At 49.5% G+C, this 20,521-nt stretch overlaps 3 protein-coding genes across 6 annotated transcripts; 2 read left to right on the top strand and 1 right to left on the bottom strand.

The window, feature by feature from the left end:
• The first annotated feature begins 1,330 nt into the window (after positions 1–1,330).
• Positions 1,331–5,289, top strand: Bloc1s1 (biogenesis of lysosomal organelles complex 1 subunit 1). The gene is made up of 4 exons (XM_020179195.2): positions 1,331–1,520; positions 2,148–2,220; positions 4,424–4,556; positions 5,079–5,289. Exons 1-4 carry the CDS (start codon positions 1,460–1,462, stop codon positions 5,187–5,189), a joined length of 378 nt encoding a protein of 125 aa, XP_020034784.1. The 5' UTR covers positions 1,331–1,459; the 3' UTR covers positions 5,190–5,289.
• A 37-nt stretch (positions 5,290–5,326) lies between these two features.
• Rdh5 (retinol dehydrogenase 5) lies at positions 5,327–11,162 on the top strand. 3 transcript variants are annotated; one of them, XM_074083566.1, is made up of 5 exons: positions 5,327–6,028; positions 6,757–7,102; positions 7,277–7,535; positions 10,350–10,513; positions 10,795–11,162. In XM_074083566.1, the coding sequence occupies exons 2-5, from the start codon at positions 6,793–6,795 to the stop codon at positions 11,016–11,018; spliced, it is 957 nt and encodes a 318-aa protein (XP_073939667.1). In that variant the 5' UTR covers positions 5,327–6,028; positions 6,757–6,792; the 3' UTR covers positions 11,019–11,162. The 3 variants fall into 3 exon arrangements, with proteins under 3 accessions (XP_073939667.1, XP_020034794.2, XP_073939668.1); XM_020179205.2 differs by having other exon boundaries at positions 6,776–7,102; XM_074083567.1 differs by having other exon boundaries at positions 6,776–7,102; positions 10,680–10,902.
• Positions 11,163–12,039: 877 nt separating this feature from the next.
• Positions 12,040–15,460, bottom strand: Cd63 (CD63 molecule). Of its 2 annotated transcripts, none has more exons than XM_020179127.2 (8): positions 15,198–15,460; positions 14,513–14,591; positions 13,404–13,592; positions 13,132–13,206; positions 12,942–13,037; positions 12,689–12,829; positions 12,390–12,473; positions 12,040–12,196 (listed from the first exon to the last, which is right to left on the bottom strand). In XM_020179127.2, exons 2-8 carry the CDS (start codon positions 14,576–14,578, stop codon positions 12,131–12,133), a joined length of 717 nt encoding a protein of 238 aa, XP_020034716.1. In that variant the 5' UTR covers positions 14,579–14,591; positions 15,198–15,460; the 3' UTR covers positions 12,040–12,130. The 2 variants fall into 2 exon arrangements, with proteins under 2 accessions (XP_020034716.1, XP_073939669.1); XM_074083568.1 differs by lacking the exon at positions 15,198–15,460 and adding an exon at positions 15,001–15,167.
• Between the last annotated feature and the right edge of the window lie 5,061 nt (positions 15,461–20,521).

Below are 20,521 nucleotides of genomic sequence, written 5' to 3' on the forward strand. Positions count from 1 at the left end.
AAACAGGAGATTGCATGCTTTGTAAGCATGAAGCCATGAGTTTAAATCCTAGTTTCACACTCCCCCCTCCAGAAACAAAAAAATGTCTTAGACTATTCCATTTCAGAAAATCTATTTAATGTCTGAGATGAGGCTCTTTTGGAGGGAAGGGTTGAGACAAGGTCTCACTAAGATAACCCAGGTTAGCCTTGAACTCAAGATCCTCCTGTCAAGTCTCTGGAAAGCTGTGATACAGACATGTGCTACCAAGCCTGGAAGACCAAGGCATTTTTAGAAGCTACCCATGTGATTGTAATGTGTAGCCTGGGTTGAGAACCAATCATTTAATCCAATTCTTTCATTTACCTAAAGAGAAAACTAAAATCCAGAGTGGGTGAGCAAATTGCCCAATATCACCCAGCATGTTAATGCAACTTCATGGGAAGCTGAGAATGTGGATGAAGTTCGTGGTTTACCTCAAAGGGAGATCCCTATCTTAAAAAGAAAGGAAAAAAAATTAAACTCATTGTAGAAATAGTAATATGTTGAGATGTTTGTCATTTTTTCCTATTGGAGTTAATTCTGGAAGCATTCCTCCTTAGTTCGGAGAGGCGTTGTATAATTTACCTTTTACTTTGGCAGCAGCTCTTAATGCTTTTGCTAGGACTAAAATGAGTGCGCATTCCCTGACCACAAAAGGACAGGGACGGAATTGTACATTCACCAGGCACAACCCAGTTTATCTAAGCACTCTAGAAGGCCGCTTAAGAGTGCTAAAATGCTTCTCTACAGTGATCACCCAGAGCTGAGGGAACTGGGTGGGGTGGTGAGAAGTCAGAGGTGGTAAGTGGGCTGGAAAAGAGAGAAAGCTTTCTGTTCAAGGAGGAGAGAGCTGGGAATCCACTGAGAACCGACAGCACTGCCAGGAGGTAAGGAGAAGGAAGGGAAAGAATTTCAATGAGTCCAGACAGCCTCTGTGCCCCAACAACCTAACCATTATGGACAGCATGGCAACACCAACCCTCTCCGGGCCTGCGAGCTAGAGGTGTTAAAAACTGGTTCTGTAAGCACTTGAATAGGCATTTCTCCAAAGAAGATGTACAAGTAGCCAACGGGTATATGAAAAGATGTTAAATATCATCAATTATCAGAGAAATGCAAACCAAAACTATAATGAAACATCACCTCACAAAAAAAAAAAAAAACTGGTTCTGTGAAATGAGTACTTTTAAAGAAAATTTCTTCCAACGCTCACCAAAAAGTGAGCCTCCCATAAAGAGCTCACCAGGCATGCCAATCCTCTGCCTTTCTTCCTTGCCTACCTCTTCACTAACCACCCCACGTCTGAAAGAGGGAGGTTCTCGGCCTCACGTGACACTGTGGCCACGTGACCCCGCCCGGCGGGAGCCGAGGGGAGGTGCAGCTCATCTCCAGTCGTTGGAAGGGATCCGGTGTGCCCAGCCCCCAGCCCCACGCGACCATGCTGTCCCGCCTGCTCAAAGAACACCAGGCCAAGCAGAATGAACGGAAGGAGCTGCAGGGTGAGCACACTCTCCCGTCTGCCTTTTTCTCCCCGGCCGCGGCCTTTGGCCCGAAGCGTGCCGGATCAAGGGAAGGGCGCCGGCTAGCGGGCAACGGGTGTGGAGGAGAGCGAATTACGGGCGGCATTTTTGGAAATTATGTTCCTTTGCCAACCCGCTCTGGTCTCTTGGACTGCTCTCCGGTCCCCCTCGGCAACGCCCCCAGTCCCCGCCTCCGCTGCATCGGAGCCCCGCCCCCTCAGTCGTGACGCGCGTTCCTATTGGTCCGGGGAGTCTCTCAGCCCGGAAGTGCGATAGAGGTGGGAAGCTTCTTTCCTACCTACATCCAGTCTGGGAATCCTGTGGTTACGGAATCTTGGTAGCGGACAACGTCTAGGAGTTAAAGAGTCCTGGGCGCTTCCAGGAACTCGTCGGCGTCCTGAGCGAGTCCCTTCCTCGCTTAGGGTGCTAGTTTCCTCATCTCTGAAATGAAAGGGGTTTCCTTATGTTTTGCAAGTTCTTTTTCACCTCTGGTATTCTGAAATTAGTTGGATGTTCCTGGAACTAAAAAAAAAAAGTAATGACTAGATGGGGAACCACCCGTCAAAAAACAAGTCTACACTCTAATCCCTTTCCCCCCTCTCCCAGAGAAGAGGAGGCGAGAAGCTATCACTGCAGCGACCTGCCTGACGGAAGCGCTGGTGGATCACCTCAATGTGGGGTATGAACCTCTTCCAGTCAACACCAGTTCTCTCCACCCACTCACCAGAATTAGACACTAGGAAGTTCTGGCCCACAGATCACTCTTTTCTTAATTATATATTTTTAATTTTAGGCGTTATTACTAGTACAAGGGAGTTGCATTGTGAAAATTTTGTAGATTCATACAGTGTACTTTAAACAAGTTCACTCCCTGCATTATATTCCTTTAGTGCCCTTCTTTCCCTCCCCCTCTTTTCCAACAGTATTTGGTGAGTTTCATTATGCTGTCTTCACACATATACAAGTGATATACTTTAAACCTCTTCACCTCTCAGGACCCTCTCTTTTCTCATATTCTTGAAGGGTCGGAATGTCCCACTCACTCCCCCTATTCTATCCCCTCCCCTCCCTGTAACTGTGGAGAGAGGCTTGAGTCAGCTCTGACCCCAAACACTTGAGGGAAGAGCAGCTGCACAGTGGTTGGAGAAGCAGCCACATTTCCCTCTCCCCACATTAACTTCCCTGGCACTTACATCTTGATGCCATCTGCCCACCTCTTTTCACCCTTCCAAGTCCAGCTGTCACTTCGATGGGAGGGAGAGCACCCTCCTTTCACCACAGCTTACCCCCTCTCCTTCTCCACCTCCCATCCTCTGGCAAGTCTCGGAACAGATGGCAGGAAAGAGGTGGCACAGCTGGTGAGGTTAGTGGACAAACTGTACCAGGAGCTACAACAGAGCCAGACTGTCTCTTCCCTTCCTTCTGGGTCTTCAGAGACCATCCCCTGCCCCAGCCCTAAATGAGAATGTCAATAATCGCCAAAGACTTGGGAAGGAACAAAGAACATTGTCTCCTGACTCTGCTGGACCCAGAAGAGTGCAGAGATAATGATTTGATAGTCTGTCTATTAGAAGAAAAGAAGCAGTATGATGTCTTCCACCCCAGGGCAAGTAAAACAGCTTGGTTGTAAATCCAGAGGCTGAGTCAGCCAAGGGAGTCATGCAGGGGCTGGGGTCATCTTCATTATTCATGTTGGGGGGAGATTAGGGAAAATAATAGCTGTGGTTGAGGCCTCTGATCCCCTTTCCCTCCAGACAGTTCTCTTCTCTCAGGGCAGAGTTTGCCCCTTTTCCTTCCCACACTGGCGCCTCCTGTGCCACCACTTGTGAAGTTGGCCCAGGCTTCTCCCTCTTCTCTTCATTTGCAAGAGGCCACCCCACTTTCAGCTTAGAGGGCAGCTAAGCCAAAGGCAGATTAGAAAGAGTTTTGTGTTGCTGCCCACAGCTCCTTTTACTCCCCAGTAGGAAAACAACGGCCTAGTCTGTCTCAGCCCTTGTCAGGTGTCCTGCCCACTTTCTTGACCCCAGCAGCTCCTTGCCTCCTTCAGCCCCCACACATTCCAGTGGGTGGAGGGCACCGGATGTGGAATCTCCTGGCTGACCTAGAAAGATTCATCAGCCAATAAGGAAGAACAATTATTGTGGGTGAGGAGGGCAGCAAAAAAAAAAAATAGTAAAGGACTAAGGACACCAACCTACTACCCCATGGCAGTAGTGATAACCACGGCCAGTACCTTGTTTGAGGAGAAAAGAAAAACAATTGCCTGGAGCAGTATGGAGGGAGAGAGAGAGAGAGAGAGAGAGAGAGAGAGTGAGAGAGTGTGTGTGTGTGTTCACTCATCTGTGTGGGCGAAAGCAAAAGGGTTAGGAGAGAGACAGAGCCAAGAAGAAACTCTGGGGATATCCTCTCTTGACCCAGGGTTCCTGGGGAGGGGGTTTGCTCTCCCAACCTACCCCAGATTCAGGGAGGGGCCCGACTTCCCTTCCTAACTTCTTGTGCAGATCACTGGGCTTCCAATCACTGCCAGATGTGTGTCTGCTGCTGAATTCTCCCAGCATAACCACACCCCTTTTCCCTCCCAGCTTCTTCCTCAGGGACATCCCCCCAGGTTAACCCTCCCTTCCCCCACTCAGCTGCAGAACTCCTTTAGGGGAGAGGAGCTGGTGTGTTTCTAGTCAGTTCCCAGTTTGGTTCTCCTGGGAACCCTGGGAATGGAGGAAGGAGCAGGCTTCATTTGCATCACATCTAAGAAGGGCCAAAATCATGAGGTTCCCCAGCCCTGCCTCCTGGCTGGCCCCCCACTACTGCAATAGAATATTAGTCCTGGAAACAAACCTCCCATGAGTTGGATGAGCTGACCTCCTCCCTCTTCCAACTCTTAGTGTGGCCCAGGCCTACATGAACCAGAGAAAGCTGGACCATGAGGTGAAGACCCTACAGGTCCAGGCTGCCCAATTTGCCAAGCAGACAGGCCAGTGGATTGGGATGGTGGAGAACTTCAACCAGGCACTCAAGGTGGGCCACACTCCCCATATCACTACTCTCATTTGAGCCCCCATTGACTGCCTCCAGTATGGTCACCTCAGGCCTGGGGTTAAGGAGGAAGTGGGAATGGACCAGATAACCCATTTATGGTCCCAGTGTCAGAGAAGCTAGAAAAAGAAATAAAAGCAGGATCTGGGGATATGGCTTAGTGAGACAACACATGCTTAGTATGCATAGGGCCCTGGATTCAATCCCCATCACTGAACGGGCAGTGGGATGGGGGGAGGAGAAAAAAAAGATACTCAGAACATGCATGTCATGGTGCATGCTCCTGTAGTCCCAGCTATTTGGGAGGATGAAGCAGAAAAGATTGTATGAGCCCAGGCCAGACTGGGTAACATAGCAAGACTCTAGCTAAAAAAAAGAGAGAAGAAATAAAAGCAGTTAGTGGACCCAAGGAAAGCCCTTTCCAGAAGATGGGTTAAAAGTGGTCCCAAGCTGGGAGCCATATTTTACCCACCCTGAGCTCCAACACCCTCTCACCCTTCCCAGGAAATCGGGGATGTGGAGAATTGGGCTCGGAGCATCGAGCTGGACATGCGCACCATTGCCACAGCGCTGGAATATGTCTACAAAGGGCAGCTGCAGTCTGCCCCCTCCTAGCCCGCTATCTTCCCCCTCTACCCCCTCTCTGATGTCACCCACAGGGACAAGAAGGAGACTGATGAGCTATGACTGAATAAAACACAAACATTCATTTCTATGTGGTGTGTTTCTAGGAGCTACTAGCTTCAATGTGAGTGGGGGTAGAAATGGAAGGTTTAGAGGTTTCCCTGAGGAACAGATACCTTTCCAGCTAGCTTCCTCTTACTATCCCAGCTCTTCTTGGGTCTGGTGCGGATACCTGTTGGATAGACAGAGGGTCCAAGTTTCTGACACCTTCCTAAAGAAAGTTCTAGTGTCCTCTGTGTCAACCTTCCTAGTTCTAGACTTCAGGTTCCTACAGAGGAGAAATGAGAACAGGTAGCAGGTCTAGTCTCCAGCTCAAACTCCACTCTCCATGTGCTATGGCCTCTCCCAGGCTAGTGCTAAGCAGTGTTATGAATCTGGGCCAGATGCAGATTAATTCTTAGGGGCACTTCAGTGTTGAGAAGGGAGAAAAATGACAGGTCCAAAGCCACCCATCAAGAGGGCCAGCTGCCATCCTTGACAGTTCCCTCCTCCTGGGAGATAGTGACATAGATGGTCAGGAACCCAAACTGAGAAAGACAGCCCTCCAGGGTGCCTGAGCAGATATGGCCTCTGCCAAGTCCTAGCTTCAGTCAGGCAGCTTCAGCCTTCCAGGCTCCTCCTCCTCCTCAGCCTCTTCCCCCCGCCTCTCACATACACATAATACCCATCCCGGACTTTAGTCTTAGCAGTAACTAGTGGGGAAGGCTGGAAGCAAAGTCTTTCAAACTGCAGCAAGAGAAGCAGATTTACACAGTGATACCCCAGAGGAGGTAAGTGGGACAGTTGGGGGCTGGAGGTGCTGTGAGAAGACTAGCTATGTATGACCAGTATTGATAGCTCAAGCTTGAGGCTTTGGATGTGCTTCTTCACACATCATCCCTTTGATCCTCCACAATGCTGAGGTAAGCCAAGCTTGATTTGGTAGATGGAAAAAAAGTTTCAGAGATACAGTGAGATGCCCAGGGCTGGGGATATAGCACAAGTGGTAAAGCACTTGCCTAGCATGCACAAGGCCCTAGGGTCTGGGTTCAATCCCCAAAACTGTTATAAATAAATTAAATACATAAATAAAAGGGGGCTCAAGCAGTAAGAGCACCCAGTCTTGCCAAAAAAAAAAAAAGAAATGCTCAGCATCACACAGCAAGATTGGGGCCACCAGGACTGAAATGCAGGGGTCTTGGCCCTATATGATTCCAAAAATAAGGCTCAGGGCTCAGGTTAGATTTAGGGGTTTTGGGTGTCCCTGGTTTAGCTAGAGAAAAGGTGTAAGACAAAGCAGATCCCTCTGCTCCCACACAATAGGTCTGCAAAAAGTACCAGATCATGGGTTTTTGTTAAGTTAGCCACAATGATCTGCCCACATCTTTGTCTTGTACAATAAGCCATAATTTACCAGTTACCTGCAAAGCAGGTAATTTCTCAATCTGCTCAGACCAGACACTTCCAGCTAGGGAAGATGTTAAGAGACAAAGGCCTGACCACAAGCTTTCCTGCCCAGACTAAGCTGTCACCTGCAGGTCATTTGGGTCTGGCCATGTGGTTGCCTCTGCTGCTGGGTGCCTTGCTCTGGGCAGTGCTGTGGTTGCTCAGGGACCAGCAGACCCTGCCCACCAGCGATGCCTTTGTCTTCATCACGGGTTGTGACTCGGGCTTTGGACGCCTTCTGGCACTGCGATTGGACCAGAGGGGCTTCCGAGTCCTGGCCAGCTGCCTGACCCCCTCTGGAGCAGAGAATCTACAACAGATGGCCTCTTCCCGCCTCCACACCACTCTGCTGGATGTCACTGATCCCCAGAGTGTACAGCAGGTAGCCAAGTGGGTGGAGACACACGTAAAAGAAGCAGGTGAGTACAGAAGAAGCCACCAGAAACCTGGTCCCCGCAGTGACCCTAGAAGTCACCTGCAGGAGCTGTGGGAAAATAGAGTAACTCCAAAGGAGCGGTATTCCTATCCTCCCAGGATGAAAAGAACATAAGAGTGCCTCACCCACCCTCCATGTCTGTCTCATCTTCCCACAGGGCTTTTTGGTCTGGTGAATAATGCTGGTGTGGCTGGTATCATTGGGCCCACACCATGGCTGACACGAGATGATTTCCATCAAGTCCTGAATGTGAACACATTGGGTCCCATTGGGGTCACCCTTGCCCTGCTACCCCTGCTACAGCAGGCCCAGGGCCGGGTGATCAACATCACCAGCGTCATGGGCCGCCTGTCGGCCAATGGTGGGGGCTACTGTGTCTCCAAGTTTGGCCTGGAGGCCTTCTCCGACAGCTTGAGGTGAGAGGGGTTCAGGGCTTTGGGCCCAAGCCCATGGAGCAGCCCACTCCACAGATGTATCAGTGCCTTCCCAGCATGAGTCAGCAGACATGATTAAGACATAGCACTCAGCTGACAGAGTGACTCAAGAGGTAGAGTGCCTGCCTTGCAAGCATGAGGTCCTAAGTTCAAACCCCAGTCCCACCAAAAAAAAAAACAAAAGCATAGTGGAAGATTTAAGAGACAGGTTAGACCTCATGGGCTCAAATCCCAGCTTTCTGTCTTGCAAGCTTTGTGATCTTAAGTAGATTGCTTCTCTTTACCCACTTTGTCCTCATCTGTTAAATCAGGGTGAAAAGTCCTGCATCATGGGTGTTGATGTGAAATGAAGTAAGTATAAGAACCCAACAATGCCTGGCACACAGTAAATGTTGAAAAAAAAAGCATGCTATCATTAGTAGTAGTAGAAAAACTAATAATAATGATTATTACATTAAGAAAACAACTTTAGCAGGGCACCAGTGCCTCACATCTGTAATTCTAGCTACTTGGGAGGCTGAGATCAGGAGGTTCAAGGAGACCCCATTTCCAAAATAACAGGAGCAAAATGAGCTGAAGACATGACTCAAAGAGAGAGCACCTGCTTTGCAAGCATGAAGTCCTGAGTTCAGATTTCAGTCCCACAAAAAGAGAAAAAAAAAAACAAAAACTGGGTGCTAGTGGCTCCTGCCTGTAATCCTACCATCACAAAAAAGGGCTGGTGGCAATTTTATACAACATTTTCTTATTTAATTATCCCAACAACCCATAAAGATAGATATTAATATACAATTAGTTTGTGGAAGCATTAGGATTTGCCCCAGGTCTGCTTCCTGTAGAGCCTACTCATTATGGTCTGCCCTTCTTTTTATTTTATTTTTTTAGCAGTACTAGAGTTTGAACTCAGGGTCTCACTCTTGACAGGCAGGTGCTCTACCATTTGAGCCACTCTGCCAGCCCTGTTTGTGTAGAGTTTTTTCAAGATAGGGTCTTGCAAACTGTTTGCCCGGGCTGACTTCAAACCTAGACCCTACTGATCTCAGCTTCCCAAGTATGGGCTAGGTATGAGCCACCAGTCCCTAGCAAAAAACACATCATCAGCAGATAAATTCAATGTCTACTGTTGTCCTATCTCAGTCTAATTTCCCAGTCAACATCATGGAACACATACTGTGTACTTGGATCTCTACATCTGGGCCAGGGCAGTGGATGTATCCCCACTTCTCCCATCAGATTATCCCCCAGTTGATGCTAGTCTAGACCCTTAATGTCCAGCACTTGGACTTAATCTCTGTTTTGGGAGATAGGAAATGGCATTCTTCTAGATCAAGAATTGGCAAACTGCAATCCTTGAGCCAAATTCAGCCAACTGCCTTCAAGCTAAAAATGGTTTTTATGGGGTTTTTTGGGGGGTGGGATTAGGATTTGAACATAGGGCTTCATGCTTGCAAAGCAGGTACTCTACCACTTGAGCCACATCTCTGGCTTTTACATTTTTAAGTAGTTACACTGTAAGTGGTTATATAAGTGCCTTCTAGTAATAGTAATTTTGGCCTGCAATGCCTAAAAATTTGCTATTAGGAAAAAGTAAGGGAACATTCTGGAAGCTAAGTCAGGAGTATCTGCCCAGCCTGGGCTATGTGAAAAGACCCTGTCTCAAAAATCAAAACACGCAGAAAGGAAGGGCAGGGAAGAGAAGGGCAAAAGAAAAAATAAGAAGCTCAATGATAGAGTATTTCCCTAGCATTCATAAGGTCCTGGGTTCAGTCCCCAACACAGAAGGAAAAAAAAAAGTTTCCTGATCCTAAGTCTAAATCATAAAAGAAAATATACAGACTTGCCAAACATGGTGATACACACCTGTAATCCTAGTTCTTGGCAGTCTGATGCAGAAGAATTGATAGTCTAAGGCCAGCCTGCCCTACATAGTGAGACCCTGTCTCAAAAAAAAAAAAAAAAAAAAAAAGCTGGGCACTAGTGGTTCACACCTGTAATCCTAGCTACTTGGGAGGCTGAGATCAGGAGGATCACAGTTTAAGGCCAGCCTAAGCAAATAGTTCATGAGACTCCATCTCCAAAATAACCAGAGCAAAAACAGATGAGGTGTGGCACAAGTGGTACAGTGTGTGCTTTGCAAGTGCAAAGCCCTGAGTTCAAACCCTAGTTCCAAGCCAAGTGCCAATCACACCAGTAATCCTATCTACTCAGGAGGCAGAGATCAGAAGGATTACAGTTTGAAGCAAATAGTTGGTGAGCCCTTACCTCAAAAAAACCCTTCAAAAAAAGGGTTGGTGGGATGGCTCAAGATGTAGGCCCTGAGTTCAAGTCACAGTACCAAAAAAAAAAAAATCAGTTTGAAACCAGCCCCAGGCAAATAATTCTTGAGACTCTGTATAAAAAAATTCACAAAACAGGACTGGTAGAGTTGCTTAAGTGGTAGTAGGAGTGCCTGCCTAGCAAGTGTGAGGTCCTGGGTTCAAACCCAGTACTGCCAAAAAAGATAGTTCCACCAAAATACAGGAAAATAAACCTCAAAAATATCTCTGGACTGGAGATGTAACTCAGTGATAGAGCACTTGCATAGGCCCCAGGTTTGATCCCCAGTGCCACAAAAAAAAAAAAAAAATCCCTCCCTCAGTTCCCCTTACCCCTCATCCCAGGACAGCAGGATTCTCCCTTCCTGTCCACTACTCCTGTCCCTGGTCTGTGTTAACTTTCCATCTTAGATTTCCCACATGTCCCTGAAAATTCTTTCCCTATAAGGAGATCCCAAAAACCTCTCTTCCCAAACTCCAGGCGGGACCTGGCTCCTTTTGGGGTACGAGTTTCCATTGTGGAGCCTGGCTTCTTCCAAACTCCTGTGACCAACGTGGAGACTTTGGAGGACATGCTGAAGGCCTGCTGGGCCCGACTACCTCCAGCCACACAGGCCCGCTATGGGGAAGCCTTCCTTACCACATGTGAGTAGCCAGGCCCACATGGGGTGCAGGAAGAGAAATGAGGTTCAGAAAGGCCAGTTCTGCAGTGGTCTGCCATGAGGAAGTGGGCAGGGCTTTGGAGAGGGGGTGGAGAACAGGACTGGGTACTCTGGCCACATAGAACCTGCCTATTCCCCACACTGGGAAGGGAGAGGATGCCTCTCAACTCTACTGAGCAACAAGCCCAAGGATCTAGAAGATAGGGCCTCAGACAGGCTGGAATGGGGATGAGACACTGACCACAACCATCCACGGGGCCACAGACCTAAAGGTACAGCGACGCATCATGAACCTGATCTGCGACCCGGACCTAACCAAGGTGAGCAGATGCCTGGAGCATGCCCTGACTGCTCGTCACCCCCGAACCCGCTACAGCCCGGGCTGGGATGCCAAGCTGCTCTGGCTGCCTGCCTCCTATCTGCCAGCCAGCCTGGTGGATGCTGTATTCACCTGGGTCCTTCCCAAGCCTGCCCAGTCAGTCTACTAAATCCAGCCTTCCAGCAAGAGATTGGTTTTTCAAAAGCAAGGACTTTTATTTGTCTCCACCCTGGTACTGCCTAATGCCTAGCACAAAACAGGCACTCAATAAATGAGTATTGTTTAAATAAATAAATAAAAAGGAGGGACTAGAGATGTGACTCAATCAGTAGAGCACCTAGCCTACGTAGCAAGAATGAAACCCTGAGTTCATAACCCCAGTACCAGAAAAACAAAAAAAGTAGGTGCCCAGGGAGAGTATGACATTTAAGTGTTATCTACCCCAAGATGTCTTGCTGACCAAGGTTTCTGGCCTGTTTATATGCTTGCAAAACACCTAACACCCACTGGAGGGAGTAAGGAACTGCCTTGCATCTGTAGATATTTGAAGCTGCAGGGGTGGCCATCAGAGGGCACTTTTCCTTTTCTGCTGTAGAGATTAAGGTTACAATTCTGTGTTTGCACTGGGAATAGCCTTATCTATTTATCCTGGTGAAAAAGGGAAGGTGAAGAGGGGTCAGGGCCAGATGGGCCATGGTTTCCATGGAAGGAAATACTTCAAATCAGGGACACTGGTCACACAGGTCTCAAGCAACCTATCACCACTCTGAAAGGAGCCAAGTCCTCTTGAGGACTGGAGAAGGAATTTGCAGAGCCCTCAGAGGTGTGAAGAAGGCCAGGAAGATATGCAAGGTAGACATGGGCTGGGCTCTACCAGGTAGGACCTTTAATGGGAAATCCCTTTGACCTATGTTCTAGGGACACTGAACACTCCAGGGACACTGAACACTCCAATACTAAGCCTGGCAGCACAAAACTAGAGAGCACTGGGCCACAGCCCCCTCTGGATCCCCACTTCTCCTACTGCCAGCCCAACCAACACCTTCAGCAAAATCCTCCTTTCCCAAACACCCCGCCAAAACAGGCCTGCCTTTCCCAGAAGTGCATAGACCAAGGTCTCAGAGGACAAGGAACATGGAGAAAAGAGAAAGAGTCAAGTATCACTGTAAAACAAACTGAGACTATCTCTCTTTTTGGTCTGAAAAAATAATCCGTTTAATTGAAAAACCTGGAGGATATTACTCTACTCCCCTAACGAAGAGACCAAAGAGACCAGACTTCCTACATCACTTCATAGCCACTTCGGATACTCTTCACAAGGCAGCAGGCAAAGACAATTCCCAGGATCTAGAAGGAAAAAGAGAGAGGGGTGTAGAAGGGAGTCAGAAGTGCAAGCTACCCCAGACCCACCCAAGGGCTCCCAAACACAACCACAGCTCCCCTCCGGAGGCCAGTACCTCCTGCTCAGCACACTCCTCCCTATTGCCTCTCCCCAGATGCCACACACTGAGTCCCATCCCCGGCCCAGCATATGACTCACCTCTACAAAAGCAATACCCAGAGCTACTGCAGCCACCAGCAGCACATTCTTCCTCAGCCAGGCCCCCATAGTCTCTACACAGCCCTGAAGGGACACAGGCACACAAAGCAAGCTGCCATTGGAAAGATCCACTTCCCCTAGTCCATCTCTCTCCCCCACCTCTGCCTTTCACCCCACTCCTAGCTTTTCCAAATCCCCCTTCCTATTCCCTGACCCTGTTAGCTACCACCCCAGTCTCTCTAGCCTCCTGAAATATTTCCCAGGTTTCCCAAGTCCCATACTGTCAGTCTTCTCCCTACCTTCTGATTGATCGCCTCCACCTTGAAATCAGTTCCACAGCCCCTAGTGACTTTGATGCAGCAGGAGTCAGGGACTTGGTTCTTGGCTATGCCAGGGACATTCTCCCAATCTGAGTAGTTACCAGCCCCACAGCACTTAAACTGGGGAAGTGGAGAAATGTGGGAGAAAAAGATGCTAAGTGAGCCTCCACATTCAGTATGGACATGCAAATGCTCTACCCCCCCTACCCCTGCTCCCAGTAGCCCCACTTACATCTTCCTGCATCCTGTCCAGGATCAAAGTCGTGGTGTTGTCTTTATAGTAATTATTCATCCGATGCCTGAAGCTCTTATCAAACTCTGTTACCACCTGAGAGTACGGAGGAGTGTCACTGAGGGCAGAATTTGGGCACCTGGATCCAAGAGCAACCCAAGACAGGACTTTCCCCTTACTCCCTGCTTACCTTCTCTCTAAACATATAGCCAGCAATAGCCGCAGCCACCTCCACAAGCATGATAAGAGACAGGAAAATAGCAAACTGAAGAAGTAAAGGGCCAAAGTCAGGTTTTAGGTCTAGATGAGAAAGAAGAACTTACTCTGGCCCATCTAGTCCCTACAACACTCATGGAGGCCTTTCTCACCCACTGACCTCACCTCACCCACCCTATCAAGCTCCAACCATAGAAATGCCCTCTAGACAGTCCCAGGACTCTTGCTGGTTCCACACACACTCACCGTGACCATAAGACAGTAGTTCTCCTTGCAGGCTCCACAGCAGCCCACAAAGGCCACCAGGAAGAGGAAGGCACCCACTACAATGATGAGCACAGGCACCAGGGAGCCAAAAGTAACCTCTTGGGTTATGGTCTGTCTCAGGACAAGCTGGACAGCTACACCCACAGCAATCAATCCTATTGCACAGGCCTGAGAGGAAGGCAGGTAAAGGTTAGGAAAGACCCACAATTCAGCAGCTCTCCACAGTGGTAGACAGGTGTGTGCACCTGACACACACCTGACCACCACCCAGGAGAGTCTCACACCTCCAGGTAACTTTGACTGTAGGGGAGGGGGATCACCCATCCTTGCTCCACAGTGAAGGCAGGGGGCTGGTTCAAGGCACTCAGGGAAAAGGGGATCAGGAGCCATGCCTTCCTTTAAGCAGCTCATCAGCCAAGGAGTAGACCAAATGCAAAAAAGAGAAGTATGCAGAAAGCCTTGACCTCAAGGCACACATTCCTGACCTGGAAGAGTACTTTCTATGGGACCCTAGACAGATTCTCTCCCCAAACTGCTGGTCTCACTATCGTCCAGTGACTAAGGTCCTCAGAACAGCTAGATCAGGAGGAGGGAAAGGGGGCAAGAATGGCATGCCCCTCCCTGGACAACCAGTACCATTCTGGACCAGGAGCCCAAAGCAGAAGTAAATTAAAGTGGGCTGAGCCCTTATTCACAGACCTTCTGCCCCAGGCACCTAGGAGGATAGAGGAAGAGGGAATGGAGAGGGATAAGGAGGGTGGGGAGTGGTGGCAGCCTCCTGGCGATAGCATCAGGCGGTTGGCTGGTTGCCCCACTACCCCATATCACAAGCGGTTGGGTCACCAGACAGGAAGGCCAGGAGTGGTGGGGGTGGAAGGTGCTGCATATCCAGAAGGGCCATTCTCAGTCCAAACTAGCCTCGGCGAGTCCCAGAAAACTGAAGGAGCTTTCAACCCTTTCCCCAGGCTTTCATTCCACATCTGGTCTCCAGCTGCCTTCATTCAGGGTCAATCGGCCCTCACCACTCCCGCACCAGGACTTCCCGCACCTCGCCAGCGCGAATCCCATCGCTCCTCCTCCCCACTCACGCAAAAGGCCAGCAGAAGAACGTAGAGCAAGAACTTGACACATTTCATTCCTCCTTCCACCGCCATGGCTGCTGCTGGGCTTGGGGCCGAGGAAGAGGAGAACGGGAGGAATTAGACCGCACCAAGGGGGCCTCGGCTTCCGGGCTCCTGGCCGGCCCTCGCTGCCATCCCTGCCTGGCCCCCACTTCGGCCCCTCCCACCCGGAAACCCGCGGTCAGATCCACGTCTCCCGGTCCCCTCTGCTCCCCGGCAGAAGAGAGGTGGGGGCGACGGCTGCGAAGCTCGGGCCTTCCCCGCCGCCTCCCGAACCCAGGACAGACCCAAAGGCACCGACCGGGGATCGAGCCTGATGCCGACCCTCGGCGGGCCGCCCCTAGGCACCAAACACCGCCCCGCCCAACCTGCGCCCCAAAACAAGCTCAGCCAAAAACCCGATCCCTCCCCCAGTCCTCCCAACCCCCGCCACTTTTCGCTGGACGCTGACCTACTCGCGAAAAAAAATGCAGCAGCACCCCTAACCCGCCCGGGCTTCGGGAACTTTGAGGCAAAGTTGCTCGAGGGCCTAGCGAGCAGCAGGAGAGTGCCGGGCTGCTCTTCCCAGGCTGGGGACGAGCCCCTGGAGAAAGGCACTCCCCGCGGGCTCCCCGACTCCGCGCCCAAGTCCGCGTGGACCCCGCGGCCCCACCTGAACTCCCCGAGGCTGCGCGCTCCTCTCCCGCCGTGGCTCAGGGGCTCTCTAGCTGCGCCCCCCAGCTGCCGCCCCGCCTGCCTCACGGCCCCGCCCCGGCTCCAGCCACTGCCCCCTCCCCCGCCGGGTGGCCGCCAGCCTCCCTCATGTGACGCCGGAACAGCTGCGGCCTGAGTCACCGCGGCCAGCGGGGCGGGGGGAGTACCGAGCCCCCAGCCCCGCCAGAACCACGTGGCCTCTATCCGGCAAAGGCGCCCACCCCCGCAAAGGGAAGGCACGGAGGGCAGGACCTCAGGGCGCCTGGGGCTCTTCTGGAAGCGGGACCGAGCGCCGCCTAGTTCGCGCTGGTTTAGGGAAGCAGAGGAGGCTGGTAAGAGCCATAGGCAGGATGGGCGGCTGAGTTGTCCTCTGAATGCCCAGAGGCAGAGCTGAGGCAGAACGACAAGGTGGTCTGGGAGAGGCTTCTTCAACCTCCACCCACAGCCTGCCACACTCCTCCTGCTCCATTTCTGCCGAAGCCCCTGCCCCCATCCCCGACTCTGCAGAAAGCTGTGTGCTGCCCGGGATCGGGTGGGGCCAGAATAAATACTTCCGGAAAGTCCCTGGCCTCACGTCCTGTGAGTCTCCCAACATTCTAGACTAGGGCAGTCTGGCCTTCTTAACGCACCTTCTCTTATTTTCCGTGGCTCCTAGGCTGGACCATCCCACCCATCAGATATGACAGGACAGAGTCTGGTTCCTCCCTCTGCAGGAGGATTAACAAGGTCTATGCTCCCTTGCTCCTGGGTCAGTCGGTTATGGTGGGTATTGGGAGAGGGCACTGGGCAGCCTTATATCCCATGGATTTCTCCATCTCATTCCCCATGAATCACAGAAGGCAAAGCCAAGTGATGGCTGAACAGGTGAGTTCCAACTGCCTCCCTCCCTTGTGTGCCACTTCTGGTCTTGCAAAGGAACTGAATGAAAAACTAAAGGATAGAACCAGCCTTCACACCCCCAACCTGACCCTACCCTTTAGGTTCTTAAGGTCCTGTCTCAAGAGCCAGCTCCTGAGCCTTAAGGGTAGGGGAGTATGCACAAAAAGAGAAAGAAAACTGCCTGGTAGTACACACTTTATAATCCCAACTACTCAAGAAGCTGAGGCAGGAGGATCATAAGTTTGAGGCCAGCTTGGATAATTTAGCTAGACCCTGTCTCAAAAAGAGTGACTGGGGATAAGCAAGTGACTATGATCAAAGTACATTATATGCATGTATGGAAATGTCATAAGGAAACATAAGGTTTTTTTAAATTGGCTGGAAGTAAAACATGCTTCCCTAGCATGTACAAGGCCCTAGATTCAATCCCCAGTACCAAAAAAAGAAAAAGAAAGAAAGCAAGCAGGGCAGGATGACTCATGCCTGTAATCCTAGCTACTCAAGAGACAGAGATCAGTTGGATTTCGGTTCGAAACCAACCCAGGCAAATAGTTCTCAAGTCCACTATCTCGGAAAAAAAAAAAGGACGGTGGAGTGGCTCAAAATGTAGGCCCTGAGTTCAAGTGGAGGGAGGGAGGGAGGAAGGAAGGAAGGAAGCAAGCAAGCCAGGCATGGCAATTTACCCCTGTAGTCCCCACACTTGGGAGGGAGACTAAGGCAGGAGGATCATGAGTTTGAGGCCAGCCTGGGCTATGTAGTGAAACCCTGTCTTTAAACAAAAACAAAGAAAAATGAAGTGATGTCATTTGCAGGAAAATGGATGGAATTTATGTTAAGTAAAATAAGCTAGTTCTCACAAAGACAAGTATTAAGTGTTTTCTCTCATATATAGAATTGGGGTGGGGAGGCAAAAAAGGACATGAAGGTAAAATGAGAACTCTTAAGGGTGTGGAAGGGGGAAAAGGGGAAGGGGAATAAGAAAGGGTAGTAGGGGGTAAATATGGTTAAAGTACATTATATCCATGTATGGAAGTGTCATAATAAAGCACCTTTTGTGTAATGAATGTACACTAATAAAACCAAAAGAGCAAAGGGAACGTGATCTGGGCTGGGCTGAGGAAGTTTCCAGAACCACAGTCTTCCAAAGGAATATGCTAAACACATTCTGTACCTTGCTCTCCCTTATCATGGTGAGCAGACAGTGGAGGAGGAGACACGATGCCAAAGAAAAGAGCATTCATCTGTTCTCTTGTTATACTACCACTAGATGCCAGCCATGTGCTGGGCACAGAGTGGTCCTGCCCTATGCCAGGAGGCAAAACCAAGTTCCTGGTGGCAGCCAGATGAGCTCACCTGGAGGGACAGAGAGAGGAGAGTGGATTTCATAGATGGGGTCGGTAGGTATTCTCCAAGGTGACCTTGAACAATGAAGGGACCAGTTCTCAGTTCCAGGGACAGGGAAGTACTCAACTGTAGAAAAGGAACATATTTTTAAAGTATGTGGCAGGTTGGGGTTGGCTGTCTCAAGGGCTGGGGAAGGATGCGGTAAAGGTGGGTGGGAAGGTGGGCTAAGAATAAGATTGAGAGATCTGAAATACATAACAACCAGGTACAATGCTTGGTCGTTTTTCCTTTGTAGAAACAAACCAGCTACAAAACACACTTTGGGAACAACCAGGGAATTGTGAATATGGAATGAGAATTGGACATGACAACATTGTTTTGTTAGGCTAAGGGAGTAGCTCACAGTGGTAATTGCTTGCCTGCCATACCCAGATCTGGTGTCAATCTCCATCACTGCAAAAAAGAATTATTTTGTTAGCTTTGTTAATGATATGATCATGTAGGGAAGGTTTATCCTAGGGATTGGGCCTACACTGAAATGAAAAGGAATAAATGTCAGGTGACTTGGAAGATAACTGAGAGAACAACTATGGAAGAAGATGAGGACCATCACCCAGGGAAGGAAGACATAGTCAACCAAGACAGGAAGCATACAGTAGACATCAGGGTGGAGATGTCCCACCAGGAGGTAGAAATGAAACTCTGGAGAGAGGCATCAGACTAGAGACAAAAGTGGTATCTAAGGCTGGGCATGGAGGATCTCTTGAGACCAGGAGTTTGAGACCAGCCTGGGCAACAGCAAGACCTTGTCTCTTAAAAATTAATTAGTTAGTTAACTAATCCATGGATGGGTGAACAAGGGAAGAAAAGAGACAGAGCCTTAGGGAGCCCTTTTTTTTTTTTTTTTTTTTAATGTGGTACTGGGGTTTGAATTCTAGGCCTCACATTTGCTAGGCAGGTGTACTACCACTTAAGCCACTCCACTAGCCCCTTAGGGAACCTTTATGTTTTGTTTCTGTGTGTTTGTTGTGAAGGGTTTTTTTAAGGGGAGGGGCCAGGAAAATAGGGTAATAGAAAGAGGGTGTAGAAGGAGGAGAGAAAGCCTTTTATTTAAGAAACATGGAGTCAAGGTAGCCAGTAAAGGGGCTGACAGGGAGGGGCCCTTGCAGAACTGGGCCTTTAAACTATGCCAGGCCCTGTACTGAACACTCATATCCACCAGCTCTAGGCTTAATCCTCACAGCAACCCTGTGAGGTCAGTATTCTTTTTCCTGTTTTAGAGATAAGGAAACAGCCAAGTGCTGGTGGCTCACAGCTATAATCCTAGCTACTCAGGAGGCAGAGATCAGGAGGATTGAGGTTTGAAGCCAGTCCCGGGCAAGTACTTGTGGAGACACTATCTCAAAAATAAAAGGGTTGGTTCAAGTGGTAGAGTGCCTGCCTAGCAAGTATTTTGTATGAGGTCCTGAGTTCAAACCCCAGTACCAAAAAAAAAAAAATGGAGAAAAGGAGATAAGGCTGAGACATGGACTAACAAGTCCAGAGTCCAAGCCAAGTAAAGGCAGCCTTAGAATTTGAACCCAAGTCTCTGGGGTTTCAAAGCCCATGCTTTTTTTCCTTTCCCTAGGAGGTCAGGAAAAAAGAGAACAAGAGAGGGGCGGGGATGCCAACAGTGGCCATAGTGCTAAGTGGTGTACAGAGGTCAACTTAAGTGAGAAACAAGAGAAGGCCACTGGGTGGGGCAGACTCCTGAGCAGCATCAGGATCACCTGCTGAGGCCTAGGAGCTAAGGGAGGAAGGGAAGACAGCCATGTGGGCAGGGGGAGAGCTGAGGTGAAGGTCAGGAGAATGGGGCCCTTCTAGGAGAGTCCAGGGCATAGGTAAGGACAAGCTGTAGCAAATGCACAATGGTGGCAGCAACTTGGAAAAGCAATGAGGAGAGAGAGGATAGGGCCAGGGAGACCCCAGAGAACAAAACCTGTGAGGAATTTGGAGTGAGGGCACAAGGGGAAGGCAAGAAGAACCCATTCTGAATCAAACTCATAGAGACAGAGGGTAGAATTGTAGTTATCAGGTACTTGGGGGAGGGGAATGTGGAGTTAGTGTTTAATGGGTATGGTTTCAGTTAGGGAAGATGAAAAAGTTCTGTAGATGAATGATGGTAATAGTTGTACAACAATATGAATTACTTAATGCTACTGAATTAAAAAAAAATAGTTAAGGCTGGGCATGATGGCTTATGCCTGTAATTCCAGCTACTTGGGAGGCAGAGATTGGAAGGATTGAAGTTGAAAGCCAGCCAGGGCAAAAAGTTATCAAAACTCCCAGCTCCATCAATAAGATGGGCATAGTGGTATGTTCCTGGCTACACAGAAGGCCTTAGATAACAGGATCAATAGAGGTCTGAGGCTGGCAGTACGCAAAAAACATGAGACCTTACCTGAAAAATAAATAAAATTTAAAAAAAGGCTGGGCACCGGTGGCTCACACCTGTAATCCTAGCTACTCAGGAAGCAGAGATCAGGAGGATCAAGGCCAGCCCCAGGCAAACAATTCCAGAGATTCTATCTCGAAAATACCCAACAAAAACAGGGCTGGCAGTGTGACTCAAGACCTATACCTGTATACCTGCCTAGCAAGCTTGAGGCCCTGAGTTCAAACCCTAGTGCCGCCAAAAAAAAAAAAAAGACCCACAAAGAGTCATCATAGTCCCAGTGACACCCATGCAGTGTCACCTCACTGGCTTGCTGGTGACATTGCCATTGCTGTACTGGTTAGTGGAGTTTGAGGGCATAGAAGAGTATCTGCAGTCACTATGTGTTACCAGCTCTTCTGGCTGTCTAGGAACAGCCAGATCACTGTAGTATCCAGGAGAACACTTTGCTCATGAATGTTTATGTCCTTGCTGCAAGGAAAATGAAGCTGAGAGAAATGAAGTCACTCACTCAGGATCAGCCTGGAGGAGGACATACAACTCCAATGCTGGGACTGTCACATCTGCCACTAGCTGGGCAATCCTGAGGTAGACACCCTGGTGTGAGACCTGGTTCAAGTGGGGTG

This window comes from Castor canadensis, chromosome 8 (genome assembly GCF_047511655.1).
Source record: "Castor canadensis chromosome 8, mCasCan1.hap1v2, whole genome shotgun sequence".
Taxonomy (NCBI): domain Eukaryota; kingdom Metazoa; phylum Chordata; class Mammalia; order Rodentia; family Castoridae; genus Castor; species Castor canadensis.